Here is a 16508-nt window from a genome sequence, read left to right as displayed (position 1 = left end):
CTGTTCTTCTTTGGAGGAAGTGTGATGTTCTTGTTTGGAGGAGCTCAATGAGGTGCCCAAAGGCTGAGCTCTGTGCTGGGTCCCCCAGGCGCCATCCATGATGCATGAGGGTAATATGTGACCGAAGACAGTCTGACCTTGAGTGTGATGTGGAGCCTCATGGTTTTCTCTCCAAACCTGAGCCACTTACTCTGCTCATTTTCATGAATGAGGTTTCTGCCGCTGCTGAAAGGAAGGTGGTGGAGCCAAGGTTATCAAGAAGTGATGCAGGAGAGCTGGAGGAGATGACACAGCTGATATCAGACCCTGACACTGATGGCTCAGGCCCACATGTTTCAAGGAGCTTTGTAAATCTGGAACATTTCTGAATTACTTCCTCCCCCATGATCTTAGGTGGTATTATAAAATCACTCATCCCCAGTGTTTTGTGCCCCCAGGCTGACCCCACTTTCCTTGAGCTGTCTTGTTCAAGACATGGTAATTCTGCAGTAGTGGGCTTGCACCTAGTATAGCAAATGTGAAGTAAGGATTTTGGAAGAACAGTAACTTTGGGATAAATTATATATGTAAAGGTCAGCTTGGCTTCCTGTGGTGTGATGTTTTGCAGCTGATAAGCAGGGATGCTCCTTTTTTTTTTTTTTTTTTTTTTTGTGGTGCAACAGCATGCAGAGAGCAAATACCTACCCACAAGGTCCTTTCTCAAGAGGCAGCTTTAGCACATTGTATGTGCCAATGCTCAACCTTTACGTTCGGTTTGAGCACCAAACTGTAACACTCTTATTTTACAGTCTTCAAACCTGATGCAGTCTCCAATGTGAGGTTTCTAATTTCCATTTTGAACGTGTTCTGTTCTTCCTGCAGGTCTGAATGCAGAAACTGTGAGGTTGGAGAGCAGTGCGGTGTGATTATGCACGGCAGCGCTGTCACTTTCTGTGAGCCATATGGTCCCCGAGAGCTGGTGAGTGCTTTGCAAGTTTGGTGTTCAGTTCTTAAGCAAAGAGATAATGCCATGGGAGAGCACCCAAGGAACACCCCAATGTTTAAAAGAATAGATGACAACCAACATTTGTTGCAATTCTTTGCAAAGAAAAAACTCTTGATCTGGTGTATATCTAGGTTATTTAAAATATCTGTTAAAGACAGGGAAGGCAAGGAAATAGAGCTATGTTTTCAAACTGGCATAATTGTCTTTATTTCAGACAACGAAATGTCTTCATTTCAGATAATTCAATTTCAAAGGTTCATTTTTCTTCTCTTATTTTATTAGCTGTGTCTTTTTTTTTTCTTCTTGTTGCTGTTGACAATTGTTAATTTGGTTGTAAAACATCACTTGTGAATAATGCATCTTACAGACTAAAATGCAGCCTGGAGCAAGCACCTGCCAGTCTCGGGAAAGTGTATGTAACAAATTGAGTCACGATGAAGGTGACAGAATTAATTTCATTGGGGTGTAGTTTGGTCATAAAATTGCTGTAAGAAACAACATGGTAAAATTTGCATTAACTTGGGATCATCTGGGTGGGGGAAATGAATTGAAAGATATATAACCAATGCCCACATGCTGCAGCTGACACTGGCAGATAGTTACAATGATGTACATAAATGGGAGTTTTGGAAAGAACTGAAAAATTACAAGACCAGCTCAAAGCCTGTTTAATTCAAAATTAATTTTCATGTTTTCAACTGTATTCTGAATGGAGGGAGTGGCTGATGAGAGCTATTTGAAGAGGGTACATGGAAGAGGGCCATAAAACAGAAGTGGTTTTGGGCAGTAATCTTCTCATCATTTGAGACACTGACAATTCTTTTAACGGGGTTAATTTTACATCTTTAGCTGAGATCAAAATTGCACAAATGCAACATAGATATTGCTGGTATGGTTACCGAAAGTCATAAACAGCTTTAAAAGTAATTCATAGGTTTTATGGATAAAGAAGAATTTCAGTCATTTCCCTCACAGCCAGCTCCAGCAGGGGAATCCTGACAGTGATGCTAAATTGCCTCTCTGTTATTCTGAATGCTATCCGAATGTGCTGTGCTTCATTAACTGCCTTGAGAAGAGATGCATTGTTATATGTCCTGTGCAAAAATGAAGTCACACCACTGGGATATTTTTCCCACATATTTTTAGCTCATTTTTAGTTGTGGTATTGAGCATAGGTAATACTCCTTGAAAAACAATCTATTTAACACGGGTCCCAAGTATGAGGGGTTTAAATGTTGTTAATTAGTTGTCTTCTTCCTGCTGACATATAATTTAGCCTACCCCTATTAATCACAAATTGGCTTCAAAATCCAGCATTGGACTGTACTTTCATTACCACATGATAAAATAGCACTATCGCAGCATCAGGAATTTGGAAAAAAATGTATTATGATGCCTAAGTGGCATGATTAAATAATCAGCTGCAAAAATCACCATGCTTATAAACAGCTAGCAGCCTAATAAAGAAAGTGTTTATAAATATTATGGCAATGTTGCAGAAAAAATCAAATCCTTATGAAGGAACATGTGAGGGATTTACCATTTTGGGTGAGCACAGGACAGTGTTCGTGCCACAGATTTGACCTAGTTTTATTTTTGGTTATGGACAAAGGTTTTAATTCCAATTTTCTTTGAGCCGACTTGATCCTGATTTGTAGCCATCTTTCAGCAATTATACAATGGATCTCTTCCTATCACAGATTTTAAACCCTGTTTCACTTCTCCAATCTTAATGTATTTTTTGAGTCCCATTCTTGAGATGACTCTTGAAATCTCTGTTCCTGTTCATGGCTCCTATTGCCACATTATTGCTTGAAATACTAAGTGAAGAGGAGTTTGAATTTGTCAAATGTATGATATCAACCACTGTGACAGCTACTGGCTTGCTTCCTTGACCTCTCTCTCCTTTCCTGGCTCCCTGTAGCTGTCTGTTTCTGCAGGCAGAGGTTGTTTAATAGCAACTGTCCCTGTCTGTTAGTGAGAATTTACCATTGGCAAAACCCTGGAATGATGCATAGCGTCAGAGATGTTGCAGAGGGAAATAGCTGCTAAAGATTCCCTGCTAGCCCAGAGCTTTGCAAAAAGTTTTTACTAAATATAATGTTTTGTTTGTTTGTTTGTTTTTCTAAAACATTACTGGAACGACTGACAACATAGTCTCTTTTAATTCCTCCTGAATGCTTCTTCTGTGATAACTGATACATTTAATTTCTTGGTGATATGAGCCACTGAACATTGATAAAGGGTTTCATTTTGAAATTAGAACTTGCACAACATAATTAATTGAATGTAAGCTAATATAATAGGTACTCATAACTCAAGTCAGAAAGCACTTTATTATTTGGCATGATAAATGTGATACCTAATGTTGAATCGATCCTGACAGAATGGACATAAATAGGGACATGACTACAATTTTAAAGGTGTTAATATAAATGCAACTCCCCCGTTTCTGTTATAAGACTAGAATTATCTTTTAGGAATATTACCTTTTAGGGATATTCCCAGGAGAGGAAAAAAAAATGTATTTTCAGTAAACTTTATGTACAGATAATGGGAAATTTTCAGATGGTTCTGAAAGTTGCTGTTTGTGATGCTTGTGATGATTGGGAATCTGTCCCACTGAGTCTGTCTTCATTCATGGATCATTAATAGCCGTGATAAATTTCTTAAATTTCCATGCATCCTTGTAACGCACCTGCAGTCACTTATATCAGCCAATCTTTAGTGCATTTCAGTGAAGATCCCATTCATTAACATTTATAAGAAGTTTCCCTCTGTATTTAGCATGTATGCAGAAAACAACAAAACACACCAAAAATTCATGCCAAAGCAAGCCATTTCCTGGACACCTTATTTTCCCTAGGTTAGAAGGAGGAAAACAGATCAGTCTGATGATCTTTCTGGTCCTGTGGAAAGCTGCTCAGAAAATACAGCTGTGCCCTACACTCACCTGCACCCACTTGAGCATGCCCAGGACCAGGTCTCCATTCATTATAATTTAACAAACACTTTGCTTTGATGCGCACCAGCACTGGAAGAAGTTTTTTCTTTTGTTCTTCTGCACCATCGCCTGAAGGCAGAGATGCCACCCATACAAGCACTGGTGGGCTTGCCAGAAATGAATTCAGGTTAAAACTGACTTGCAAGGGAAAAAAAGACCATTAGTTTAACAGAACTCAACTGCTCAAGCTGATTTAATGTGCTCCCACCCAAATGCCGATGTTAGTATGTTGAAGGAAATGGCAAAAGCTGCCCTGTCATCTAGGAATTTCTTAATCATATGCACTTGAAAATACATACACATTCCGAATATATGTTTGCAAAGGCATGGAAATTTTTTTGAAAGTCTCCAAAGATAGAAAAGACAAAACAGGTAACCACAAGATAGCATTTGTTCTGTGTCACTGAAGTCCTAAATAACAGTCAGAAAACATCTGCATTTAGGAATAGCTTTTGTTCAGTGTCATGCAGCAATGCGCAGGGTAATAAGAGAGTTCAGACATGAGAGAGTTCTCTCTCCAGTTCTCATGTTTATTTACATAGTAAATAATTAAAGAGAACAGGACTACCTGATAATGGAAGAATCTTTGCTTCACCTTATGCCTCAGGGAAATTATGCAGAAAACGTATTGTTCACCATTACAAAATGTTTATAAAATTGCCTTTGTAATAGTGCCAGAGTTAATGGCCAGTTGAGTGAATGTAGGGTCTTCCAAGTCCTTGCATCTAATCTTTACTTGGGTGCTGATTTTTTAGAAAATGACAGTTTTGTTGCCATAACGTCAAATTTTATCTGTATATTGCTGTTTGACACTATTCTTATTGCTTTCCTCTCCTTCGCTCATGCAAGCAAAGCAGGAGAAGCAATGAGTCCTCTACTTGGAGGTGCTGCCGTGCAGACAGATCCCCAGCTGAGTTCTGGTAGCTGAAGCCTAGACCTTGAGCCACAGACCTTGCTCCTGGGGCTGAATTTGCTCAGAAGCCTGGCTTCTCTGTAGCCTCATCCACGATATGATGTGGTGAATGGTTGCAGATCACAGGGCTTCCTGACAATGAGCACAGCTGATAGAAAAGTCCATCACTGCTCCCATGGGAAATGACTTGAAGTCTTGTATGAGGTCTGACATAGGATGACAACTCCAAAGACCTCAAATCTAGGCTGCAGTCATCACTAGCAACAAACAGCTGAATTTAACTAGGGTGTTTGCTGTCACTGTTCTTATAATTAGATGATATTTTTAAGTTTGTGTAAACTTCCTGTCTGACCAGTTTGTGTCTCCTTTTCTTTTTTGGTCTAGTGCTGCAGTGGTCTTTCATTTTGCACAGTTTTCCACCTTCAGTCTAGCCTATAATATCTGCTTATAGTGAAAAACTTTTGCAGGGTCTGCATATCTTTGCAGGGTCCTTTCCTAAAGGGAATGAACCACACTTTGAGTCTCCTCTTTCTGGGGTGATCCTCTGACTTGCTTGTTATGTAGCACTATTGTTAAGTCCAACTTTAAAAATTAATTGAAAATCTTTTTGAAATAATACAGGTGATATTATTTCCTTCACAGAACTCTAGTGCTCTTGGTCTTATAACGTTTTCAGGACAACTGTTCTAATGTGAACAACTGAAATATGAGGGTATTGAAAGAGAGAAAAAAGAAAAGCAATATGGGAGGGCAGTGTGCTGAATACAGAGTGAACTGCTCAGTGTTTTCTGCCTGCCTGTAGGTCTTGGTTGCATATCAGCAGTGTCTGGATGCTACTACAAAATTTCATTGTACATATCATGCTGTATCATCAAGATTTTGTTTGCTTTACTGCTGAAGACTTAGATTCTGTTATCCCACTCTTAACATTTCATTTTATTATTTTAGATTTACTTAATGTTATTTTCATTATTTATTTATGATCATTTTTGGTTCTTGTTCTGTGCTGGGAAAAGCAAGTGAAAACCATTCTGTATAGACAGGTTTCTACTAAGCTGATAATAAACCACAAGGTTCATCTTTTAGGTCTCCTAAAAGACTGGTCAAGTGCCAGCATTCCACATAAATGTGCTCATTTTGCAGACATTAATACAGTGAAATGGAAAAAAAATGCCAGCTTTGACATATGATGAGATATTAATAATCAAAATGACATATCAGCAATGTCCATAATCACTCAACCTGAAAGGGTAGGATATTAATAGTTTTATGCACTGAAGGTCTAGGTATCCAGAGAGCTTCCATGCTTTCAAAGGAAAACAAGTGATGAATGTATTGTTTCGCTGACCTATCTCTCTGCTGTTTGCTTTTCTTCCTGTAGACCACCACTGGCCTTAACACAACTACTGCATCCGTCCTTCAGTTTTCCCTTGGTAAGTTTAGCTCACTCTTTCGCCTGAGAAAGTGCAAAAAGTCATTGCTGCAATGGAAAATGACCCTCAGTTTCACATTCACCATTCTGGTCAATGTGCTACGTGACATGAGGGATTAAAAAAAAAAAAAAAAAAAAAAAACTTTTAAAAACGGAAAAACTGCAGCACATTTATTCATCTCTTAATAATATATAGAGCTCCCAACATAAACTTTCAAAAGGAGCAATTCCGGTGCATACTCTGATGATGGGACCCATAGTCATGGGGTTATTTTTTTTCAAGTCTATTTTATAACCTGATGGCTAACATTATAATGACTTGCTCTTTCTCTAACGCGTGATTCCTGTCTCTAAAAATTGAACTAGCAATAGTGGATTTTTCTTCTTTAACATTTTCAACTCTTGTTATCTTACAGGTTATGACTGGATAGTGCTGTTTTTAACACATCTGTACAAACATAGTAGGCAGTAGGGCAGACCAAAACGAGATGCTATTTAGTTCATATTACCAACAAGGTGGCGGTATGCTGTATTACTTAGAATAACTGCTGTAAGTTATTGCAGATTTTCAGTGTGTAGTTGTACTTTAATGCAGAAGTTGTGTCTTGGGCTGAAGGCAAACTGGGAAAAAAGTTAATTCCTCAACTTATAACTCAGTGTTCAAGATATGAAGGAAAAATGTTTTCATGATACAAATAGTTCAATAAAAAAGCATCGAAGAAAGATAGCCAGCTTCCTCTGTGGACCTCTGGAAATGTATTTCTAAATTATATACCTATTTTTAAAAAAGTAATTCTCCAGAAGTATCAGCAGAGGTGTGATTAAAGTCTGGAAATATCAGTTGGAAATAAGAGCTATCAGGTACCTTGGCAAGCAAGTTAGTTTTTTTTAATAGATCTGAAATCAAAACCCTGGAAGGCTCAAAAATACATCAGTTACATTTGTTTCTAACTCAAGTTGTTCATTTGACAATTTGTGGGCATCATTACTTTTCACCATGCAGCTGAGTGCAATGTTACTAGTGCTAAGGGTTGGTATCTGTGCTTGTATTTTCACCATTTTTATTAATCACCATTTTATAAAGTCAGCAAAATATTTTCATTCCTAAGCCAAATTAGTGCATAAAGACCCAGCACCTCTAGAAAAACAGCCCGGATTTACCTTGCAGCTTCATGCAGTCAGTGAAAAGGAGTAGCTCGCTTGACCTGCTAGGACATGTTGCTCACCAGCAGAAACCCACCCAGCATTTATAAAGCCCCACATTTCTGTCTCACCCTCCCACCTGTGGCTGTGCCCAAGGATGTGTGACTTTTATAACACTGAAAGTGTGCAGTGACTAAGGAATTTTGCTTTTCAGGAAAATTTGCAAAAAAAAGAAATGATATTGATTATTTTTGCAGTGACTCAGAATGGTTAACATCAATGCAACTCACAAGTCAGTGAGTGAACATTTACTGCTCCAGGTAGGCAGCCAGTGCCCACTGCAGGTGACGTGGAAGGGTGCAGCTCCCCAAAGTGTAAAATTAGACTTTAAATTTCACTAGTAGCCTTTGGTCCTATCATCTGGGGAAGGCCAAATAAAAACAAGGTCAAGAACCATCTGAGCAAGAAATACCCTATATGACAGGACTATGTGGTAACAATACCCTAACCTGTACCAGTAGGAACAAGTAAAATCCCCCACAAGGTAAAGCAGGAGAGGGATATATGCACATCGGAGTAAATCAATTTTCAGCCTGAAGTTCAAAATGTATCATATTTCCCTGTGTGTCTATGTTAGGCTTGAAATATAGCACAGATTTGCCAGGGGACTGCTGCTGTGCTCAGCAGTACTTGGCTTTACAATCATAAATCTGAACGAGGCATTTGACAGTTTCCAGTTTATTCCCAAATGTCCAGTTTAATCATAACCCTATTTAGAGATTCTTCCAGGAGAATTACCTTTTTTAAAAGAATGCTCAACACTTTCTATCTACCACTGAATAGCTTAAGCTGCAATCTTTTGGGGTCACCTTTATATTAAATTTCTCACCTAGCTTTGGTGACATTAAAGTGCATATCCTTTGATTTCTCTCATCACTAATTATCAGATGGAATTTTGTATTTGCAGCTATATAAGCAGGTGAAGACTGGGAAATAAAGCAAAAAAAAATTGGCCCTGATTTCATCATGAATCCCAGATCCTTTTAAACTGTATGGTAAGAAAGGATAAGACCCTAGTGAATTTTTCATTAGTTGATGTTCTGTCTAGTTTTCTTAATGTGCCCTGTATTTGGTAGTCTTGACCTTTGAAGGGCAACATGGGCCAAAAGAAGCACAGAGGATGAAGGCTTAATTAGGATTAAAATGTAATTAGTAAGACTTATTCAGCACACAGGACAACATTAAAGTGCAGTAGCCTTTCCCAGTGAGAGTAACTTGTCTGCCATGCAGCATTCATTCTGAGCCTCTTCGAGCCAGTGGCCTTGCCTGCTGGTGCAGGGCTGAGGTGATGCTTACAGTCATGCACTGTCTGCCCAATTGTTCAGAAAATTTCATTTGCTTCAGATATCTTAAATCATCCATGACTACATTTCTGCAAGACCAACCACTCATATGTGAAAGACAAAGTCTAACAGTTTGCTTAGTGCTCAATGGAATTGTTAAATGAGATATTTAAGGCATGGACTTTGGACTCTTTCAGGCCAGAACCTCTAATTCAACAGTTTGGGATTGCAGGATATTGCACAGAAGCCTCTGGTCTCAGCTGCCATACAATGTTAGCCTGGTTCATTAGCTGAAATATTCTCTATTTCTCCTTGCAAAACTCAGACTTTTCCCTTTAGCCACATAGAATTGCGGAATATCCTGAGTTGTAAGGGACCCACAAGGATCAGCGAGTCCAACTCCTGGCTCCACACGGAACCACCCCAAAATCAGACCATGTGTCTGAGAGCATTGTCCAAACGCTCCTTGAACTCCAGCAGCTTGGTGCTGTGCCCACTGCCGTGGGCAGCCTGTCCCAGTGCCCGAGCACCCTCTGGGTGCAGAACCTTTCCCTAACCCCCAGCCTGACCCTCCCCTGTCCCAGCTCCATGCCGTTCCCTCGGGTCCTGTCGCTGTCCCCAGAGAGCAGAGCTCAGCGCCTGCCCCTCCGCTCCCCTCGTGAGGGAGCTGCAGGCCGCCATGAGGCCTCCCCTCAGCCTGCTCTGCTCTGGGCAGAACAAACCAAGGCACCTCAGCCACTCCTCACATATCTTCTCTAGACCCTCCACCATCTTTGTAGCCCTCCTTTGGACACTCTCTAATAGTTTTATGTGCTTTTTATATTGTGGTGCCTAAAACTGTACACAGTTCTCAAGGTGAGGCCATGCCAGCACAGAGTAGAGTGGGATAATCTCTTCCCTTGACTGACTGGTAATGCCGTGCTTGATACACCCCAGGGCACGGTTGGCCCTTTTGGCTGCCAGGGCACACTGCTGGCTCATATTCAACTTGCCATTGACCAAAACCCCAGATCTCTTTCCACGGGGCTGCTCTCCAGCCTCTCGTCCCCCAGTCTGTACGTACAACCAGGGCTCCCCCCTCCCAGGTGCACAATCTGGCGCTTGCTCCTGTTAAACTTCATATTATTGGTCATTGCCCAGCTCTCTAATTTGTCAAGATCTCTCTGCAAGACCTCTCTACCCCCGACAGAGTCAACAGCTCCTCCCAATCTAGTATCATCTGCAGACTTACTCAATACAACTGTAGTCCTACATCCAAGTCATTTATGAAAACATCAAAGAGAACTGGCCCTAAAATGGTGCCATGGGGAACCCAACTAATGACTGGCTGCCAGCCTGATGTAACCCCATTTACTATAACACTTTAAGCAAGACCCATTAGCCAATTGTTGACACATCGTACTATGTATTTATCTATCTGTATGCTTGACATTTTGTCCAGAAGGATACTGTGAGTAACCGTATCGAAAGCTTCTCCAGGGATGCTTTCAGCTCTTCCTGGGATGAATATGCATTGTCATTCGCATAAGCCAGTATGATGGAAGGTGACTGACAGTGATGAGAGATTAATGACTGAGCTAAACACGGGAAGAAAGAGACCCATGGAGTCCCATAAGAAGAGAAAAGGCTTTAGGGGATCAATGCCAAGGTGTGAGGTGTGCAAATGGAACTGCTTGTTCCTTAAGTGTCCTCTTCAAACATAAACTGCCATAGCTGTGGGGTACGTAGGCTGTCTGTGTGGGTGTTCAGCACTGGCAGGCTATTTCCAGTCCTTCTTCCTCCACAGCACATCTGAGTCTAACACAAAGCTGAATCCAAAGGGGCTGTGGTGAGCACCAACACACAGACTATCCTTCTGGGCTTGCACTCCTCGGAGCTATGTGTATCTCAATGTGACAACTGTTAATGCAAAATGTTAAATTACCATGAAAAACTTTGTTTCATGGCTCTTTCTTTATGCTTTAGTATTGGTAGGTTATTTTTGGCTATTGAACAATTTTGGAAAATGGGAATAACTTGGTAAGGAAAGCTCCTACTCTTCAGCTTTTTTCAGGAAAACTCTTGAACACTCCTCTGCAAGCAGGGTGAATTTGACACTGTCATGTACTGGATAAATACAATGTGTTTGTAAGGAGGGATGCTATTTTAAAATTCTTTTTTATTCAACTTTTCTGATATATCACAGAGATATCTGTGTTATCTCTGTCATTACTAGAGCACATTAATAATCGTTCCCCCTATTAAAAAAAAATAAAAATAAACAAAAACCCTATTATTTTATATCAAAAAAAAGTGATTGGGTTTTCTTTTAGTTAAAAAAGACCTTCTGGGATCAGATACATCTTCATATTTCAAACATTTGGCATTTCAGCTCCATTTTTTAAAGAACAAGCTAACAGTTGTGCAAACAAAGAGCTAGCCAAAGGTCAAAATTTTTTTTTGCTTTCTTTGGAGAAAAAGCTTGGGCTTGGAATCCCTCTTCCACGAAAGCACCTCTACCATCATAATAAAGAACTTTTAGGAAGATTGGGTTCCCAAATCTAACAGATTCTACTTTGGGTCAATCATTAATCCTTACCTTTAGTCACCCTTAATACTGCCTTACTAGGCAAATATGTGACTTGCATTATTTTCCTTTGATACTATCATAAAACACCTTTCCCTAGCTGATTTTAGTTGAGTTATGGTCCTTTCATATGTGTACCAATCACTTTGGTTTAAAACAAAAGAGTTTTAAATGAAATGCAAAATGTGCCAAGCAATATGGCACTAAATCAAAAAATAATCTGCATGAACCCCTAAGAATGAAACCTCTCATCACCTCACTGTTATCACTTCTGTGCACTATTTTCTGATATACAGAAACAGCACATTTTGACGAAAATTATTTGTATTCTTATTCATTGGGATCTTGTGATGGAATTACTACTTTTATATAAGCATCATTTATTTTTCTTACAATGGATTGCAGTGAAATTAAGAGACAGCCAATGTAAAACAGTATGTAAAATCTAGTTTAGAAATCAGGTAATGCAAGGTAAAGTTATTAATGCAGTCTTCTGAAATGCCTTTCTGTTAGTTTAGTGGTGGCCATGCCAGAATTCCTGGCATGGAGAAAAGGACATACAGAAAGTCTAGGACAACTGCATGTTTGCCTAGGACTTCCCGCTCTTTTTATGCCTCAGATTTAAAATGATGAGACCACATCACTCTTGAAAAAGTTGCAGTCTGTGTTCAATGTGACAAATGAAACACAGAAACATAGAATCACTCAGGTTGGATCTTACAAGAAACTCAGGAAAATTCTTCACCCAGGAAAATTCTGCCTGTAATCAATAAAATAATAAAACCCTTTCTCTGAAGTTCTGTCAGGCACTGAGAGTACTACTGAGCTGGCTAGAAGGTGCTGTTATCTGAGTATTATTTACTGGTAACATGAAAGTCTTGAAGATGAAGAAAGCATGAGCAAAGGTGGTCTTCAGAGACAGGACAACAAACAGTGCTGACACTAGAATTTCCTTAGGTATTTTTTCTGGATAAATCATGTGTTTAGTCCCTGCTATAGCCAGAAAAAAAGAAAAAAAAATCTTGAACGTGAAGCAAAACATGCATCTTACCCATAGAGTAAGAAGATGGGACCTTACTCATAGAGTAAGAATGGCCCCTTTCTTCTGCTGCTCCTGGGGTAGCTTCTTTCACATCATTTGGTCACTTCTCTGGCGTTTGTTGCTGTCGCTCCTTCCATTGTTCCAACTTATTTTGTCTATACGTCCATCAGATGACCAAGTTTATTGATGACTTGCCTTACAATAGTTAATAGGAATAAAACCTACAGTGTTTTGTAGGGATAAAACGGGCTTCTTATAATCACTACAATACCTGCAACTTATCAATCTCTCTTAATCTTTTTCTGATGGAACCCTAGTGCAAGGATATGTGTATCTATTTTTTTCCATACACTTAAAATATTATAGAAGAAAGGTTTTTATTTGTGTTCAGGACTTTTTGGTAAGGATGCAACCCCAACAATTCAAGGTGCAGATACATTACTTAGTGATTTTTCAGTGGTATCCTCGTTCTCCCTATTTTCTGTTTATTTGTTTCCCCAAAGGAAATAAAGTATTAAGTTTTCTGCTGTCACATGCATAAATATTTCATTGACAAACTCATCATTTAATCACTGAAATAAGCAACAAAGCTAATAATTTCTTCAGTCTTGCTCAGCATACTTTTCACTCTTGCAACTTGATTTTCTGGTTGAGCAGTCACCACTGTCTTCACTTCAAAATTCTTGAGCTTTATAAATCCATCAGATCATCAGCAGCACTTAAATGAAGAGGAATTGTCTAGCCTGTGTTGACCTGTATGTTTGTAGTATAATTTTGTTAAGAGGAAAGGTGCATGTGTAATGCACATATCAAGAACTTCTATGTGGCACAGTGTATTTACAGCCTATTTTTATTGCTTGAGGATTTCACAGTCCTTTGCAAGTGTAATGGAGAAAACAATTTAAAATATGCTTTTGATTAGCATATGAGTAAGGGTCATTGATTTGGATGCAGATCTTTGACATAATGGTTCCAAAAGGGTTTTCGTGTTATGCCCTGCCTCACCTCGGGCAGCAGGTTAGTGAGTCATTAACCCAGCAGCCCCTATTACTCTTTCTGAACCACCGAGATCACTGGGGTCAACAACAGAGCTGTTTTACTCTGTGAATCCAAGTGCTAAGGATCTCAGTGGTGTGTGTTGAAGACAAAGCACAGAGAGTTTTTTTTATCACTTTTAGTAAAAAAAATACAACTTTTTCAGGTTTACATTTCTTTCTTCATTTTTGTAGTTGGCAGTTTGACTTTGTTATCAGCGTGAGTCCTAGAGAATTGAATTATAAAATGTAATTGATTGTGTAGATAAAGGAAATACTCCTTTTTTTTCTTTCTCTGAAACATATTCAAACTACACAAATTTTATAATTACTATTATTATTTTTTTAAACAGAATCTCTGGATGTGCCCTTTGGATTAGTCCTTACTGCCAAGCTTTATGCTTCAGAAAACACATTTGCTTCCCTATTAACCTTAGCAAACAGAAGACCACAGTGGACAAAAATTACCTTACAGAAATAATCTATAGACATAAATACAGCAGCTGATTCACTTGACCCCCATGTATGTCTGTGGAGGGAATAGCAGCCTCTCCAGGTGCTTACCTAGAGTAGCATCTGGAGGGCTCTGCAGGGCATCTGCAAGGCAAGGTGATTCTTTCTCCTCCTCTCTAGAAACATCCCTATGCTGCTTGGCTCAGCAGCATGAACAACAATGAATGCATTTGGCCCCATGTTACAGTCTAAAGGCAATTGTAATTTATATTTTTATCATGTTTTAATTTATTTCTGGTGGCAGCTGTTATGTTGACAGTACTGCTGTTACATTGTCTTTATCTCCTGCTTGGATTCAGACCACTCAATAGGAATGTGCCTTAGCTTTGGCTGGGAGGAACCACTGCTGACCATTTTCTCTTAATTTCTCTTTTTTTTTTTTTTTTTCGTTAGTTTTATAATTAGCAGAGGCTAATTAGCAGAGGCTATCCAATGACTGACAAATGCTGTGATAGCCATTTTATGAGGTAGCACTGGACTTGCCCTCAGCTGAGCTGGACAGAGATGAGCAAGTCCCTTCAGAATTGCTATGAAAATTCACTCATGTGTCTCTAGAGAAATACAAAAGTGAAAAGTAAGGTTCTTCTGAGGACAGCAAGGAAGAGTATTTGATCTTTTAAATCTCTCACTGTCTTGTAGCTGAACACAAAAATAATGGCGGAAACTGTGGAGCTAAATGTTTTGGGCATGCTGAGCCACCTCCTTCATTTTAATCACTTGCATGGATGATTTCCTTCAGCACCCAGATTTCTTCTGCTCCGATGCCTTCCAGAAAGCACCAGATTTGTGTGCTTGGTACATTCATAAGGTCATGTTAACTGTGGTATGAACAGGTGAGGAGAATTCCCAAAGCACAGAGTGGCTGGAGGGAGATGGCTGCTACCGTCTGCAGGACAGATAGATTACCTTGTGTTAAGAAAATGTGGGGCACTCCTGGGCTAGTTTGTAGTTTTAAAAGGATTCCATTGCTGGGAAGCTGGCTAATAAAATGAATAAATAAATAAATAAATGTTAGGACTCTGCATAAACTGAGTTTAAATAGTGCATAAAACAGCTTTTAAGCTAGGTAAATTAAAACACTAAGGCCTGTAAGAAATCAAGATTGTGAAATGATGCTTGATTGTTGCTACATTTGGATCCAGTCCCCTCTAAGCAGCAAGAACACAGAGTGTATCTGAACGCTCAGGCTGTTTTGTCCTGATTTGTTTCCTGTACATTGGGGAAGAGCTGGAGAATTTGATATAATTAAATGCAAAAATTGGTGTAATTTGACATATTGAATTTCTTCTGCTTGCTTCATTTCTCATCTTCCACCTGATGAAACAGTATTAAGATTTTTTATTTACCTCCCAGATTGTCATTTTCTATTGCCTGGCGTGAAACCCACTAGTTTTCTTTCACTTTCCTGCCAGAGAAGCCCTTTGTGTAGATACATAGGTTATAAATTGCACCTAATGTGAAAGAGTAAGACAGGTAAGTAACATCATCCAGCACACTTCACATAGCATGAGTGGAGATGTTAGGTGGGGGTTATTGATTTTGCTGAGTTATACAAGAGGGGCTGCCTAGATAATGCCTAGGTTGAAACTAGGGCTTAAAGTTAATGCGATATTTGAAAGACATTTTAATAGCCTTTTGGCGAAATGATTTGTGCTGTTTTGGCCAGTCCAAGGTTGCAATGAAATACTGTTTTTATTACTTCAGTACCAGGGTTTCTCTTCCACTGTTATGAATTAAACTGTGAGCGCTACAGATTTACTGTGCAGAGAAAAGCAGCAAAGATAAAGCGAGTCCCTGGGTTCTGACCCAGGGCAGGTGGCAGAGCCACCTCCGCATGGTCGAATGCGAGCCATTACCGAATTGGTTGCTGAAAATAATAAATACCGGATTACAGACTGACTTTCATCTTAATCCGGCTCATATCTTTGTATTAGGATAACACTGTTGTATGATTAAAATTGTCCATTTCTGAATTAACTCAAACAACAAAGCATCTGTAGTTCCTAGGGGAGAGAAGGGGGGATAGAAGGCCCCAGCTCAGCAAAATGCTCCTGTATTTTTTTCTCCAGCGGGGAAGGGAGGGGGTTTTCCATGACAGCAAAAGCAGATAAAAATAGAGAAAACCCATCAGGCACTGAAAAAAATAAAAAAAGCCTTTCACCCAACCAATTATTACCTACCTACATATAAAGTTAATGACAGGCAATCTGTTTTATAGGGTTTCAGAAAAGAGAGACACCTTAATTCAGGACTTGGCTTGAAAAAAGAAAAATTTCCCAGATTTTCTTGGTGACGGGGAAATTCATTAAAGCAGGCAAGGAAACTACTTTCAAGTCTTTATATTTGAGCAACCATCTTTTTACACAGCAGTTCTGGGACCAATATGTGCTTTCTGTATGCCTCCCTGGTACATGCTAGCTGTTGGGATCTGAATAAAACACCATTTACCTTCCAGCCGTGCTTTCATACCGTTATGGTGTTAAAGGTCTTGATTACTGACCTTCACAGCTGACCCAGGCTGCTAATCAGAGCT

The 16508-nt window shown here is 39.4% G+C and overlaps 1 protein-coding gene across 2 annotated transcripts in view; it reads left to right on the top strand.

The window, feature by feature from the left end:
- The window catches only part of RELN (reelin), a 293331-nt gene that overhangs the window by 134534 nt on the left and 142289 nt on the right, over nt 1–16508 (top strand). For both annotated transcript variants that reach the window (XM_066986910.1, XM_048068408.2), the window contains exons 7-8: nt 862–958; nt 6284–6335. In XM_066986910.1, the coding sequence (XP_066843011.1) occupies nt 862–958; nt 6284–6335 (149 nt within the window). The remainder of the gene's footprint in view (nt 1–861; nt 959–6283; nt 6336–16508) is intronic.

This window comes from Anser cygnoides, chromosome 1 (genome assembly GCF_040182565.1).
Source record: "Anser cygnoides isolate HZ-2024a breed goose chromosome 1, Taihu_goose_T2T_genome, whole genome shotgun sequence".
Taxonomy (NCBI): domain Eukaryota; kingdom Metazoa; phylum Chordata; class Aves; order Anseriformes; family Anatidae; genus Anser; species Anser cygnoides.
The sequence above is the reverse complement of the archived record's forward strand: the minus strand, read 5'-3'. Positions and strand labels throughout refer to the sequence as shown.